Source organism: Monoraphidium neglectum (genome assembly GCF_000611645.1).
Source record: "Monoraphidium neglectum strain SAG 48.87 unplaced genomic scaffold scaffold00640, whole genome shotgun sequence".
In the NCBI taxonomy this organism is placed as follows: domain Eukaryota; kingdom Viridiplantae; phylum Chlorophyta; class Chlorophyceae; order Sphaeropleales; family Selenastraceae; genus Monoraphidium; species Monoraphidium neglectum.
This window is the reverse complement of record NW_014012988.1, coordinates 7,250-22,819: the sequence shown is the minus strand read 5'-3', so window position 1 is coordinate 22,819 and position 15,570 is coordinate 7,250. Positions and strand designations below refer to the sequence as shown.

Sequence of the window (15,570 nt, the reverse complement as noted above, 5' to 3'; positions counted from 1 at the left end):
AAAAATTGAATACAAGCCCTGCATCTGGCAGACTTGCCAAACCCGAGGGCTCCCAGGCGATCCCTCCCCCACCCCACGACTTCGGCCCCTGCCTGCGCACCCCGGCGCCCACGCCGCCCCGCGTGGCAGCGCGCGCAGCCCGCGCACCTTGCTGCGCGCCGCCGCGAGCGCGGCCTTCTCTCGTGCCCTGTTGGCGAGCCGCGCCACCTTGTCCTCCAGCTGCGCCACGCGCAGCCGCTCCGCGCGCGCCTGGCGCTGCTCCGCCGCCTGCAGCGCCTCCAGCGGCGACTTCTTGCGCAGCCTGGCGCGCGGCGGGCGCGGCCGCGTCGGGGCCGCATCGGGGCGGCGGCGCGGGCGGAAATGCGTGGGCGAGGGCGGCGGGCGGCAGGCGGCGGGCCGGGGCTGCGGCGAGGGTCTCATCAAGCAGTGGAGCGCGGGGACCCGATAATCCAGCCGTCGCCAGGATGCGAGCGCTGCCCGGCAACCCTGCCCTGCCGCGTGCACCCAGCACATCAGGGGAGCGCCTAACGCAACCCGTGCGCCGCATCGCATCGCACCAGCCGTCGCACCTCTCTGGTGACATCAGCTTTTCGTGGAGGACCGCCGACACCCGCGCGCCCCTCAGGTCCGAGGGCGGCGCCGCCGCAGCCATCGACGCCGCGGGCTCAAACGCGGCGGCGCCCCAGTTGCGCCCCTGGCGCGACGCCGCCGCGGGAGGGCCGGCCGCGGGGGCCGCGGCGGCCCCTGGGCCCGCTGCCGCCGGTGCAGAGAGGGGGGCGCCGCCCGTGCGCGGCGCGGAAGCCGGCGTGGCTGTGCCGCCGCTGCTGGCCGCACCAGGGCCCACAGCTGCATCTGACGATGAGGGCGGCGCTGCCGCTGGCGCCGCGGCCCCCGCCGCCGCCGCCGCTTTCGCAAGGCCCGGGCAGCATGCCGCCGTCGCCGCCGCTGCCGCGGCCGCCGCCGTCGCGGCGTCGACGCCCGCCCTGCTCGGGTGTACCGTGGCGCCGCCGCTCGCGCTGCTGCGGGCGCCGAGCTGTCTGGCCGCGGCTATTCCCGAGCCGCTGCTCGCCCTGGATGGCCCAGCGCTGCTCCTAGGAACAGCACCCGCCGCCCCGCCAGCGGCCGCAACCTTTCCGCCGCCGCCTGCCGCAGCCCAACCTCGCCGCGGGGCGAGGTTGCCCCCACGCGCCGCGCCGCCGCCCGCGCCTCCGCCAGTCCCGGCGGCCGCCGCCCTGCTCGGTGGGCCTGGCGGGCCGTCGACCACGCTGCCGCTGCTGGCGGCGCCGCAGCCCTCCGACTCTTCGTCTTCCATGCTGATCAGCGACCCGAACACGAGCGGCTCCTCGCTGCCTACCCATGACGCGTCCTCCGAGGCCTCGCCGCGGCAGAAGCAGAAGCTGCCCGCGCTCTCCACCGGCGCAGGGGCTGCGGGGTCGCCGCAGGCCACGGGTGCGGCGCCGCTCGGTGCGGCGAGCGCGGCGCGCCGCTCATCCCCTCCGGAAGCGGCGAGCCCGCCGTCGGCGGCAGCAATCGCGTTGCTCGCGCCGCCGCGGCCGCCTGCGTTCCGAGCGGTCGCCGACGGCCTCGCGGCTGCCGCGGCTGTCGGAGCGGCTCTAGGCTGGGATCCTGGCGCTGACATGCTGGGGCTTCCGGGCAACAGGCCCTTGCTTGGCGGGGTTGGGCGAGCAGCCGACCTGGCTGGGGTCACCAGCTCCCCGGGCTGGTGTCGCTGCTGCTGCTGCGGCTGCTGCTGCTGCTGCGGCTGCTGCTGCTGCTGCGGCTGCGGCTGCTCCTTCTCCTGCTGCGGCTCAGCCTGCCGACGAGGCTGCTGCTGTGCCTGCCGCTTTGACTCCTGTGCCTGCACACCCTGCACTGGCTGTTGTGGCGTGCACGGCGCCTGCTGTGCTGCCATTGGTGGCTGCAAGCCTAACGCTGTTCGCTGCTGCTTTGCTCCGTCCAGCTGCCTCCCTGGTGACGTCGAGGCACCCTGCTCGGTGGCAGCCACAGCGCCAGCCGCCGTGGCTGCCCCGACGGGTCCTGGCACACTCACATCACTCACATCGCGTGTGCTCTTGGCAATTCGAAATGACTCTGGTTGTGCTGCCGCGACGCTTGCAGCTGCTGTCGCCACATCCTCCCTGCCGCCCGCCCCGCCCTCTGCGCGCCTCTCACAGGGCCGAGCGCCCGCCGCCGCGGTGCCCTCGGACCCCTCTTCCTGCGTTTGGCCGGCCCTCAGCCCAAGCTGCGGGCGTGCCGAGGGCGTGCAACGACAAGCGGCATCATGCTCGTGCGTTTGAGCGTAGAAGCGGGACGCGTGCAGTCACATACAGCAGGCACCCATTGCTCACAGCCCTGCACCCCTGATGGTCGCACATCCACATTCCAAGGCGCTCACGCGGCGCCCCACACCTTTTCAAAGTGTTCGACGGCGCCGCTGAGCTCGGCCAGGGCAACGCTGATATGGCCGGGGTTGCCCTCCAGCTCGCAGCTGGAGTACACGTCCTCTAGCGCACTGGCGCAAAACGGGTTGATACACAAACTCGTTTGGCGCGGCGAAACCCAGGCGCTGGATGGTTCGGTGGCGGGAAAAATGAAAGCACGAGCCGGGACACGCATCGCCGGCGGGTCGAAGGGGTGGGCGGGCGTGGTTGGCGGCGCGCGCCAGGGCCTTACGTGGTGAGCGAACGCATCAGCCGCTGCCAGCCAGCTTTGGTGCGCTTGCCCTCAACCTGCTGCCACTCTGCCTGCGCGCGGCACGGTGCCAGAGCAAGGAGTCAAGCTCAAACACACAGAGCAAGTCGGCGGCAACGGCAGCCCCTGACGTGGTTCACCTGCTTTGCTCCGACTGAGCCCACGCTGTGCCTCACGGCAGCCCCAGCAACGCCTGTAGGTGTCTTATGTGACGCAGAGGTGCTGCGGCCTGCATCCACGGACGTAGTTCTTCGCCGCCCGTCCGCCACGTTGGCGCTGTTGCAGTGGCCCGAGCGGCCCGCATCGCCGCCACCGGTTGATGATAGGCCAGGCCGCGCTGCGGATGATTCACGGTCAACCATGCGGTTGTGGATATCAGAGCATAGCCATGGTGCTTTGGTCACCGTACTCGATGGCTGGCTTTGAGAAGATCGTTCGTATCATCATTCATTTTGAGTAGTAAAATTGTTTGACACTTTTCCGTCACAAAGCGGCCTATCTGGTTCGAACAGAGGCACTTGTGCCTTTCGCGCGTTTCGAGATCAGATCTGATCCCTTCTGTGCAATGGCAACGTGCTGTTGGTCGTCCATAGCTGTTTGGCAGTGGCATATTCATACCATTCGTTTAAGAGGCGCAGTTGAGAGCGATCGGTCCCAGTGTCAACGTGTCGCACGTACAAAGTTGCCATGCGCCATGTTTGCCTCCGGGCTAATGGTCTCTGCTTGCCATGTTGCATGGCCCTGTCATCCAATCTGACGTGCAAAATGGCCCACCACAACCAACACATTGAACACACCCGCGCAGTCACAAACAAGCTGCTGCTGCCGTCGCAGGTCACTCACTCCTGCTCAATCACTGACAGTGGTGCCCGCAGCCAGCGCAGGAAGCGCGGCCACAAGCGCTGCTGCTGCCGCCAAACACTGCTGCTGCCATCTGGCCAGGCTAGCAACTTAGGTAAGGGCGACAAGCCTCGAGCGGCTGGCGACACTGCAGAAGGGGATGTGACCATCCTGAACCAAATGTCCATACACATGACGTTGTTGCCGTTGTCAATGGCCGACATGTGCATCTGGTAGGGACCCGGCGGCGCAAGGGATGGCACCTTATCACTGCTGATGATGGTAAGATTTCCGGGCCTGTGCACACGAGGGGAAAGGGGTGAATTGTAGGGATCATGCCAGCAGCTATTGTTGAGTGGTAAGCTAGAGGGTAAGGAAGGGAGGGCTGGCAGGCAGCAGCACCCAGGATGATGCGCACTCATTGCGCCAACGAATAAATATCGTTTCAGGCCGACCGCGCTCTCTGAGTCTGCAAGTTTGGCAGCCAAAACCACATCCCCCTGTCCCACGCACTCAAAGGGACATGGCGGGTCGACCGGCCGCGCGTCGCCGCAGATGTCGCGCGTGGTCGAGTGGACGTGCCACCCCCGGTAGTAAATTGCCACTGTGAAGGTTGCGGTGGTGATTTCACGGCTGTTGACGCCGCTGAGCTTGATCACCATGTCCTGGTCTCAGTTCACAGAGAGGTGCATGGATGGGTTGGGCAGGTGGATGGACGCGCAAGACGAGGTTGGAAACTAGATAGGGGACGGTATGCTGAAGTGGATTTGGAGGTACTGCGTTGTTTCAAGTAGAACAGTGCTACTAGGGGCACAATCGCCCCGTCCCTGTGCGCCACGCCACCACCCACAATTGAACAAAAGTGGCCGCAGTCCAGGAATGCGTTGGACCATGGCGGCGTACCTGGCCATGCACGGCTGGGTTGGGACTGAGCGTCACGGTGGACACATCAAACACCTGCATGCCGCACAAGAGCATGCGCTTGTGAGGTACAATTGTAGCTCACACGCCGTGTTGTGCGGCTGTCGACGACGTCACGCATGTTGACGCAGGGCGTGCGACGCCCCACACTGCGGGCTCTCTTGCGCTCGTGGAAGCGCGCGCTTTGCCAGCGTGTTGGATGCATAACTTCAATCAACATACGCGTTCGACGGACGCGGTGTTGCTTGCGTGTGCGACACAACCCCGATCTGCCACTCGCACCGGGTTGCTGCCGCACGGGGCATAACGAAAGTCGTCATCAGCAAGGGCAGATTGTGCCACGCAGGCTAACATGAGTGTGCCCCAGGCGCCGACGCAAGTTGCCGTGCGCCGCATGGATGCTTGTTGTGAGCGGCGTGCTTGAACACTGTCCTGCATTCGATGTTAATGCGTGAAGGGTACCGTACAGCATTGGCCTGCAGCATGTCTGCTGTTGTGTTTCCTTGCACTTGTGTGTCACTGGTGTCACCCGTTGACTGGCGTTGATTGACACGAGGGCTGATCAGGAGTGGCCAAACAAACGCTCGTCCGTTCGGTGCAGTTGATAGACCGGGTCCTGGTGGACTGCTGCAAATTCGACAACAAGGCTTTTGTGACGTACACAGACACACACATGCCCGCGCACACACATGGACCCACACACACACGCCCAGCCACGTCTTTGGCTTGGGGACTGCAGGCAGTCGAGGCACGCAGGTATTGCGACATGATGAGGAGGTAGATCTGCTTTGCCCTTTAGACAGGCTGCACCCATGCTCGAAGTGGTTACACCTGACGCTGGTGTCGTTTTATCATGACAGGGTGCTTTGCAAGGCAGCAGCATCACCCAGGGTGCCATTGGTTGGTGCACGGCCGTGCAGAAGACTTCAGGTTTGTTGTTTTCCCCAAGCGTATAAAAGATGCGCACAAGGTGATGTCAAAATATGTCAAAAGCCCTATGCATATGCCAAGCACAGCGCCGCCGCCTAGCTTGCTTATCTGGCCAAGCGTGACAGCCGCGTCGTTCGCAGCTCACAGTTGTCAAAGTCGACGCCGCCTGTCAATGAGTAGAGCACGCCTGCAGAGGCCATCGTGAAGTTGGTATGGAAGGGTGAATGGCAGTTGGTGCAAACGGCAGGTCGTGCAGTTGGCAGTACATGTCTGCTATAACTTGAGCAAAATTCGTGGCTGCCACCATTACCGCACGTCTTGGTCAGACGTGAGTCCCACTCACCCCAGTGCGCCACCACGGCAATGGAGCTTTCAGGCCGCGCTTCCAGCCACGCCAATGCCTGCTCCATGCGAGCCGCAAATACGTCATCAGGCTCCTCCACCACCACTGGCGGCGCTGTGCTCGACCCGCTGCTGCCGCCGATGCCGCTTTTTCCACCGCCGCCTGCATCGCCGTCTGAGCTGCCGCCGCCGCCGCCGTCGCTGTTGCTGCTGCTGTCGTCGCTGTGCCACCACACATCCGGCAGGTGGTCAAACGTGAACTGCGGAAAGTCCCTGGACAGCAGTTCGGGGTGGCGGCCCACGTCGCTGGACAGGTAGAGCCTCTCCCTGTGCAGCGGCAGGGAGAGGCAGCGGCGGTCGCAACGAGAGGCTGAAAGCGATCCCGCAGCCCTGAGTCGGCCTGTGAACCAATCTTGCCGGCAGCCTAGCACCATGCGTTGCATGATAAGGCCTTGCCAACCATGACCTGTTTCAGGCGCTATAGACCGGCAGCGTTGATGGCAGGATGCGTGCGCGATGTGGGCGGCAACAACCGGCAGCCGGTGTGCCCGCCCACCTGAACAGTGGCTCCACCACCACAGAACAAGCCGGGCGCTCGCCAAAGGCCAGCAGCGCCGTATTCAGCGCCCGCGATAGGGGCGACACAACAAGCAGCTGCGGCAGCAGCGGCCCAAGGAGGGAGTGAGGGGGACAGGCTGAAAGCGCGCCCGGGAACGCAGGAAACCCGCGGCTTCTGGATGGCAGGCAAGTTGTGAGGCGCTGCTGTAGTGGATATCCCCACAGCCTCCATGCCTTCCGATGCAACTCTCGGATTTTTCGCACGGGGCTAGAATTTTCCTATCGAGCCTCGATCCCCCGTCAGTTTCACCTCTGGCTTTGGGCTCAGCCGCGCCACGCGCTGCGCTGCGGTCTTGGCGCCGCGAATCCCGGCGGGCGTCAGGGATGTGTCAAACAGCATTGGGTCTACAAACCCTGGCTGCCCGTAGCCCGGCCTGGCCCTGGCCAAGTATACCTGTGGCAGGGCGAACGATTGAATGCGGTCTAGACATCACATGCATCAGTTTGCTCCAACTCGCCACCACCAGATCATGCACCTACGTTCATCTCTGTCGTGCCATGCCTGCAGTGAGATGCGTGCGGGTGGCGTGCCAGGTCAGTGCGCCGAAGGTCACAAACGTTGGCACCCAGCTGTCCGTACGGGGAAGAGTAATAAGCATCTTATGTACAATGCTGCAGTTTAGGGCTTGACCGAGGTGTGTCAGCTGGCTGTGGTCAACATTTGCTGTGGTCAACACTGTTGACCTTAGCAAGCAGTCCTCGACGCCGCGTGCAGCTCAAGCAAAGGCAAGAGCCGCTATTTTGACTCACCTCATCAGGTGTAGGACCTGTGAAAAACGAGTGTGGGTTGCACTGCTGATTAGAGGCACGTTTTGCAGGCAGTTGAGTGGGCATGGTATAACACACGGGAACCCACGTGCACGGTTCCTACCCGTGCTTGCGCTGCACCGTTGCTACGGGCACCATTGCGTAGCAGATCCACATTTCTGATTACTACCATTGCATACAATTGTGCCGTACTACTGTAAGAAGACATGCACGGGACCCGCACCTTGTCGCCGCCAGTGCTGCTCACAGCCCCGATCTGTGTACTGCCAGCGGCACCCATCGCGTTCGTCAATCCCGCCCCTCGCTTCCGCGGCGTGCAGATTGTCACATCTACTGAACGTTTCATACCAATGTCACACTCGATTGCTGATCTTGATCGCAACAAGATCGAGCTTGGGCAGGCAACGCTGACTTGGCGACAGACATCAAAAATTACTAAGAGACTATCCAGTTGTTTTGTGAGAAGGTCTGTGGAATCCGTGCCCGAACGGCCTGTGGCGCCGTGGCCGCTCACTTCCGCCTGCTGGTCTCATCCAGGACACTGACGACGCAGCATCGCAAGGCTAGTATCTTTGCAACGTGTCACTGCCGCCCTGCACGCCCTTTGAATTCATCAAGGCAAGACTAGTCAACAGTCAATCAAATGGAATAGGATGCCCCGCAAGCTGGTGCCTCCGCGCACCGCTACATTACACTGGTGTGGCTGCTTAATTATCCTTTGTCACGCCCCCATGCGGGCACCAGTGAGCACTTCATTAGCGACTCAGGTCACAGGAGTTTACAAGCTGGGCAGGCACGCGAAAGCCAGGCACGAGTGCCTGAAAGAGTGTGTATGTGTACAGCCAATGGCGCTGAAGCTGCAATTTCAGCAGCACCACCACAACCGCATGCCGAGCTGCAAGAGACTTGGGTGGCAGCGGGTGGCTTCAGGCCAATGTGATTGACGTCGTTAAGCCCGATGTTCGCTCGGTGGCAGTGTGTGCGGGGCTGTGTGTATGTGCCATGGCTTCTGGAAGTGAGTGCAGCGCACAGCAGTGCCAGTGTTGCCCGCTCTCGCAGGTGTGTGTGGCGTGTTGCAACACCGCACCAACGCTGCAGGTTGGCAGCGGCTCTCAAGAGCGTGTGTGCCGTGGTGCAAATGGCCTCGCGCTGCACAATCCAGACAGGCGGGTAAATATACGCCTCGAGTTGCAAAGGCAAAAGCAAAAGGCATGGGAACCGCAGCACCAGACGGTGAGCACCAGAAAGCAGCACAGAAAAGCCACAAGGCGAGCAGGCGAAAGGGGGCCGCTGTGGTCCCCACACTACCCTGCCCGCTCACGCCTGCACAGAGACCATGCCGGCAAGGTTCTTGTTGGAGCCGCGCGCGTCCTTGCGCAGCTTCTCCTTGGCTGCCTCGACCACGCGGACCTCCTTCATAGAAAAGTACAGGCCCGGCTGCACCACCAGGTATTCGCTGGACTCCGGGTCGTCGACCCAGCCCAGCGCGCGCAGCGCGTCGAGCGCCCCATGCGCCTCAACAATTGACTCACGGATCTTGGCGTTGGTCAGCTTGATGCGGCGGAACTTCTCCTCGCGCGGCGAAATCGCGGCGTTGTAGAGGAGCTTGCCTATGACGTCGAGCGCCTGCTCAGACTTCACGGCCTGGACAGCAGCCTCCACCTCTGTGGGCTTCGGGGGCGGGTACTTGGCGGACACATAACCAGCATAGCCCATGGGTGCTGGCGCAAGAAATTGAGTAACCGCAAAGGGCGTGGGGGCCTGTGTGCATGAGTGTGTTGACGGAGGAGGAGGAGGGGGGGTTGGTCGGCACCAATGGGAGGAACAGCAGAGCACATGCCGACAACCTGACCCGTCGGGGCGTAACACGGCCACAGCAGGCTGACCGACGCAAACGCACAATACATGTGGCACTATGCATGCCGTCCCAGTGAGGCTGCCGTGCTCAGACGACGCGCGCAACACTGCTTCGCGCCCACTAGCACCTTCGACGTCTCGAGCGAGGTCGAGCAGCACCAGAATCCTTTATGCAAGGTTAAACACCGTTCAGACAAAACAACACTGCTGTTCCTCTAAGTGTGAAGAGGAAGCGCGCTCGTGCACAGCTTGTCCTTGCTACGCCTCAAAGCAAGAGCTGCAAGCCTAGTATGGCTACGGTCAATCAAGAGTGTATATCGATGGCAGGGGCACTACAAGAAGTCGCCCTGGAACGGGCAGGACGAACGGCGGAGCCTGAAGCGAAGCTGCTTGGTGGTATCGATGTATTCACATACCCTCCAAACACGCTTCAATGCAAACCCATGTCCTCTAGCTGCAAGAGCTGTTCAGAAGTTATCGCAGCTGCTGGTCTTGCGCATCCCAGTTTGTGGGGTCGGGTGTCGCAGCTCAAGCTCAGCTGCGGTGCGCACGTCGCCGCCGCACGGTAGCACTCCCTGGCGCAGCCGAAGCACCTTCCCATCTGCATGCCCGACTATGAACTATTGAGTGCACGATTCCAACGTGCCTTCCTGGGTTCCCTGCCTTGACGGCATTGCGGCAAGGTGCCATCAGCGACGAGCGGCGGCCCGCAATTATGGCCAAGGGGCCTGATGATGTGCCCGGCAGCCCGGGCGGCCGCGCGCCTGCAACAAAGGAGGATGATAAGGAGGAGTGCGCGTGGTGCAAGTACATGAAGGCCGGTGGCTGCCGGGAGCCGTTTGAGGTGCGCAGCGTGTGGGGCAGGCTGCCACCACTGGAAACTGCACAGGACAGGGGTAGCCAGTTGCAGCTAGGCATGCGTGCAGGTTGGAAGGAAACAAGGGCAGCTGGAGACGGAAGATGGGAAGCTGGCGGTGGGATGCAGGAGGCTGGAGGCGGGAGGCGGGGCGCCACATAAGTGTCGGTGTGCCGTCCAGGTGGTGCTCCTGCCTGCGTTGCACCTTGTGCATAACACTACGAAGGCACGGCGCCGCCCGACATGATGACAGGATTGTTGCGTTGCGAACCTCAGGAGGGTTGTTGTTGGCCAAATCCTACCTGAACAGTAGCCATCATGCATGCATGCATACCTTCAGCCACCCATATGCACTCCCCTCCAGGCGTGGCAGGCGTGCGTTGATGGCGTGATGGGGAAAGCGATGGATGACGAGGCGCGCAAGGCCGCCGTGGACCAGTGCAGCAGCGTGGTGGGTGCTGCGACCCTTTCAAGTTTGTACTGCTACTTCTGGTGCTCAATTGCGTGGTTTGGCGGCTGCCACCGCAGGTGTGGTGCAGAACAGGGCCTTTTGTGGGGACTCACGCAACGCGACGAATGCGCTTGCCCTCACACGTGAATGCTCGCACCCGCGTTGTTGCCCGCAGACGCAGCCGCTATTTGAGTGCATGATGCGCCACAGGGATTACTACGGCGCACAGCTGTCAGGCATGGGCGGCGGCGGCGGTGGCGGCGGCGGCGGCGGCGGTGGCGGCAGCGGCGGCAGCAGCAGCGGTGGGAGTGGGAGCAGCCGCCCAGCGGACGCGACTGCTGCAGGGGTCGGCGGCGGCAGCGCGACAGCGCTTGCGGGTGCAGTGAGCAGTGGCTCTTCAGTTTTGGGTGTGGCAGCATCTGGCACGAGCTAGAGCCATTGCTGGGGCAGGCTCCGAGGGCTGTGTGTTTGCGTGCACTGCAGTCTGTTCACGCACAAATCATAGTAAAGTCTCATAGTCATTACTAGAGCCTCTACATGTGCGACTGCCTGTACCAGCGGCGCTTGATCTACGCAGATCCTGATTTGAAACCGGACCATGCCTCTCTTCACTCAGCCATGGACGTGCGCGCCAGGCACTCGCTCAGCACCGCCCATCGGGCGTAGCGGCGCCCGATGGGCGACACTGACAGTGTTCAAGGTTGCCACACTCAACACTGTCAATACTATTGGAGTTGCCAAGCCTTCTTTCCATGCAGTGGTGGGTGCTGTGCCCCATCCTGTCGTGGTAGCCAGCGGCATGAGCAAGCAAGTGAGGAGAGCTACGGGGCGGCTGCAGTCACCATGCTCGTGCCGATGCTGCTTGGGAGCTTCATCATATAAATGGTGCATGAAATGTTTGTTTTTCATCAGTTTCTACTCTCCTCTAAGTTCGTGGATGCGAATAGCTCGCTCGCAACACGCAACCCCGCTGTCGTATAGTGGGTCCGCGTCACAGGGCATCGCTTCAAGACGCGACCATCGTCGACGACCCAACAGCACTTGCCGGTGAGATCTTACAAGTTGAGGGGCGTTGGCCCGTGTTGGTGGGTGTTCGGCGCATGGCGCCCCGTGCGTCCGAACCATCGGGCGCAACAGGCAGCTGCCCGGCGGCATCTTGATCCTCATGTCATGGCATGTGAACAACAGTACACGCCGCATTCAACCTGGCAATTTGACCAAGCATGCATCTTTTCATGGCCCACGATGGACAACGTGCACCCACAGAGCCCACCATTGATGGCACTGCACAGCACGCGGCTGGCTGAGAGCAGGGTCACTTTCAAGCGAGCTGGCAGGGCAAGTGGCTGCACCTTCACTGGCCTTCCAGGATCAGAGGACCCGTCAACAGCAGCCTGCATTGCCAGCATCATCATCAAGGCTAGCCCCAGCGGTGTGATGGCAGGTGGGGACATGACTGGGTGCGAGACAGGAGGGATGGATCTCGCTTAGTGGTTGAGCCGAGCGCTGCCGGGCAGCCCTCGAGCTTGGGCCGCTCTCTGTGGCCGGCCATCGACCACCTCCACGGCCAGTCACTCCTGCCTGCACAAGGAGTCAACGTCCACCCCACCGCCACCATTATCCCCATCCAGTGGTTGGCGCCGCCTACTGCATCGGGGGCCGCACGCGCTTGACCGTGGAAACAGGCCGGATCAGCCCCTGCAGCGAGAACGCCTGGCCTCGGCCCGTGCAGACCTCATCAGGGGCTGCTGTGTTCTGGTGCGTGACTGCATGTGTGCAGCCGTGCCTGCATGCGCTTGATTGCCAAGCAACCACCTCACGTGTGCCTGAAAGTGCTGCTGCCGTGCTGCTGCACATTGTAATGCGACGCCCTGCCTTGTACTCCACCTCGCCCATAGCAGTGGCCCCTGCCCTGAGGCCACTCCAACCTCGCCCAGGGCAGTGGCCCCTGCACAGTGCCCTTGGCCACGCTTGAACACAGTGCCAGTGCTGCCCCTGCTCCTCACTGCCCCAAACACGTCTCCTGTTGCCCGCGTGCACGAACAGGCAGGAGGCCCGCGCTTCCAGTGCCCGCCAGAAGCGTGTGCTGCGCGATCACCGTGGCAAGGCCGTTGCGTGCATGGGGCTCGTGGTCGGATGCCTTCGGCCTACCTGGGCGCTGTACCGTGGGGGCCACCTGGACGAGGACAACCGCATGGCCACCTTTGTGGGCCAGCTCTTCAGCGCCGAGCCAGGTGGGCAGGGCCCCACTGCAATCAAACACATGCGCACACACGCACACACACGCCGCCGCCGGCTAGTCCAAGCTCTACGTGGTTGACTCACGGACGCTGTGTGCCTCTTGCCCTGCTCTGCGCCTGTGCGTCCAAACGCAGACAGCACCCTGAACCATGCCCGCTCCAATCCCCCCCATCTCCTGCTGTCCCATCTGCCAGCCGTGAGCGTTTACCTCCAAGGCTCTTCTAGCGCCAGCACCTTCAAGATCCGCGGAGAGCTTGGCGCCAGCAGCTTCCAGGTCAGCATGAAGCTGCCCGACGGCCGCGAGTTGGCCGTTGCGGCGGCCGAGCGGCGCCAGCAGCCGGTGTCGCGTCAAAACAGCCTGGGGGCGTCCTCTGCGAGGCTGTGCACGTACGACGTGCTGGTGGAGTCGGGCATGGACGCAGCGTTTGTGACGGCGGCCTGCATCGTGATCGACAGCATGTTCAACCAGTCACACAAGTACCAGGAGTAGGCTGCGCATGTTGGGCCCTGCTGCCAGGGACCGATGCATCAGCGAGCGCAATCAGAGCTGGAGACCTAGGCCGAATCGTCTCGCTGCAAGGTCGCATCGGCGGGGTACGGTACATACCCTGCCGCATCGCCATTCGCGCGGACGTGCGGGACTGCAACCTACCCAGGGGGCCATCATTGCGTATGGTGTAGTACCCAGGGGGGCCAGCTTATGCCCATGGCGAGCGCCTTTGCTCAAGCATACTATGCTTGAGAGGTAGTACTACTCCTGATGACGTGTCATTTAAGCTGCGCTGGCGAGGGGGTTACGCATACAGCCAGCACGCTGGAAAGCGCTGTTACCTCATCAACACCTTTCAAACGCCATCATTCCACCTATTACGCCTACTACTGCCTGTGCCCCGGGAGGGAGCACAAGTATACACAAGTATACGTATTATGCTCCACCACGCCTTCCTCACTGCTGACTGGGGTGTGAAATAATACATACTATTTTTGGGCTCATTTCTTGCTGATCAAGAGCCTCTCTTGGGCGAGGAGTTGGATGCAGTATTACTCATCCCTTCAAACATACGCTCACACAGAACCCGGGCAAGAGCGAGCTCACAAGCGCCCTGCTGGCTGCGCTGCTGTTAATTACATCACGCACTATGTGAGCGTGCTGCATCCAAGACTCGATTGAGCAGATCACCTCACACAAAGCGCCGCACGGCAAACACATCGTGCACGTCTGTTGGCTGAACACGCTCAAGGCACCAGCACCGCATCCGCGACCGCCGCCCCTCGTGTGTGCCTTGAAAACCCGTGAGATGTTGTCTTGTTGGCTTCGAGCAGAAGCCTTGGAAAACGGGCCGACGTCAACGGTCAGTCGTACAGCATGAGAGCTTGACTGCTTTTGCATTTGGGAGCGCTCGGCAGCACGCTGACTGAGCCCTGCAACTTGACGGTGTGGATTGACCTTGGCACAGACATCACGCCCCACGCAATTGTCAGCCTGATCCTCCTTCTACTACTATTACATTTCAAGTTTTTGAATGCCACATGCGCACAAACCGAAGGCACGCTGCTACCACAAAGGCCTTGCCTCACACTCAAGAAAGTGCATGAGCAGGCACCCTCAACTTTGGGCCAAAAATGTAATCTCGCGAAAAAAAAGCATAAACTCGAGGGCCAAACAACTGAATGGCTCTCAAGGGCATGCATGCAAATGCTCGTGCAGTCAATATCATTTGAAGGTCAGGTTTCCACTTGTGTTTTTCACCTCAAGCTGCAGGTGCTAATTGATTGGCGTACTGGGCGGCTCTGCTGCACCAAGGCGCCACCCAACAAATTCTCTCTTAGCCAGCGTCCTCCCTCTCCCCGTCTCCCGCCATGCCAGCCCCTCCGCCGGCGGCGCCGCCATCGCCGCACACAGTGGCCCGGGCGCGCCGCCACGAATCGTACGCCCCAAATTTTGCCTCAAACGCGGCTTCGCGGGAATCAATCAGCGTCTTGAGGGAGCCCGCCGATCCCTGCAGGCCAGAGCTGCGGAGGAACAGCAGCCGATCCAGTCGGGCCTGCGAACGGATGAGGAGAGACGCCACCGTCGCAGGCGCAGCGGCGTCCAGCTGCGCGCGCCACGGTGGGTGGGAGTCGGCCGCCTGCGTGTGGCGCCGACAAGGAGGAGCAAACGGCAGTGTCACACGATGAAGTTATCACTGAGTGGATAAGAAGCGGAGCTTGTGATGCACTGCCGCACCCATGCATGGTGTCTGGAACCATTAAAGATGTCCCTGTCATGGCACGGCCCGACTGCCCCAGACAGCCCTCGGCAGAAGCCGCAACGCACCTCCTGCAACGCCCGCCACCGCCCGCCCAAGACGGCCGGGTCCAGGTTGAGCAGCGCCGGCATCGACAGCAGCGCCCGCGTGGCGCGCTCGCCCCCCAGCCCCTGGAGCGACCGCAGCGCCGCCGCGCGCGCGGCGACCAGCTCTGGGCGGCGGTTGAGCAGGGAGGGCTGGCGCAGGAAGGCTCGGCACGCAGAGTGCCAAGGGACCTGGCGGTGGAAATTGGGAGGGTGTGACCATGAATCTGCACCAGACCGAAATCAGCGAGTCCTGCCTGGGACAAAGACTCTGCATGCGCACGCGGCGCGTCCGCTCGTGACCGGCGGTGTTCCGGGGCGGCTAGAGGGGTGCGCAGCTGAGGGGGTGTCGAGCCAAGCCGCCCGACCTCAGCTGCGGGGTAGCTACCCCCCGCTCATGAAGACGAGGCAGCCTGTGATCCACAGCGTAATCTAAAACCCAAGGGCGCTCCGTCCGCCAAAGAAAGGCAAGCACGCGGTGCTGTGCCTGCTGATCTGCTGATGCAGCCCCACGCGCGCGCGCGCGCCCCACAGACAACCGCCCACCCCCAGTGCCGCCTGCAGCGCTTCCAGGCGCTCGATGACGAGCGTCTCGCGCAGCATCAGCCACCGGTGGTCGCGCTCCGCCGCCTTCTGGACATCCACCATCGTGAACGTGGCCCCCGCTGCGCCGCCGGCGCCGCCGCTGCCGCTGCTAGTTTCAGAGGCGGGCAGCTGCGCCTC

At 62.5% G+C, this 15,570-nt stretch overlaps 3 protein-coding genes across 3 annotated transcripts in view; 1 reads left to right on the top strand and 2 right to left on the bottom strand.

The window, feature by feature from the left end:
* Positions 1-8,427: 8,427 nt before the first annotated feature.
* MNEG_4567 (hypothetical protein) lies at positions 8,428-8,826 on the bottom strand (the record flags this gene model as incomplete). The annotated part of the gene is made up of 1 exon (XM_014046961.1): positions 8,428-8,826. The coding sequence occupies one exon, from the start codon at positions 8,824-8,826 to the stop codon at positions 8,428-8,430; it is 399 nt and encodes a 132-aa protein (XP_013902415.1).
* An 856-nt stretch (positions 8,827-9,682) lies between these two features.
* MNEG_4566 (hypothetical protein) lies at positions 9,683-13,005 on the top strand (the record flags this gene model as incomplete). Its single annotated transcript, XM_014046960.1, has 7 exons — positions 9,683-9,811; positions 10,188-10,274; positions 10,450-10,576; positions 11,644-11,718; positions 11,906-12,032; positions 12,321-12,508; positions 12,710-13,005. The coding sequence occupies 7 exons, from the start codon at positions 9,683-9,685 to the stop codon at positions 13,003-13,005; spliced, it is 1,029 nt and encodes a 342-aa protein (XP_013902414.1).
* Positions 13,006-14,341: 1,336 nt separating this feature from the next.
* MNEG_4565 (hypothetical protein) overlaps positions 14,342-15,570 on the bottom strand; it is a gene marked incomplete at both ends in the record, with an annotated part of 2,736 nt that continues 1,507 nt past the window's right edge. The window contains 3 exons of the mRNA XM_014046959.1: positions 14,342-14,644; positions 14,833-15,039; positions 15,361-15,561. Of these exons, the coding sequence (XP_013902413.1) occupies positions 14,342-14,644; positions 14,833-15,039; positions 15,361-15,561 (711 nt within the window). The remainder of the gene's footprint in view (positions 14,645-14,832; positions 15,040-15,360; positions 15,562-15,570) is intronic.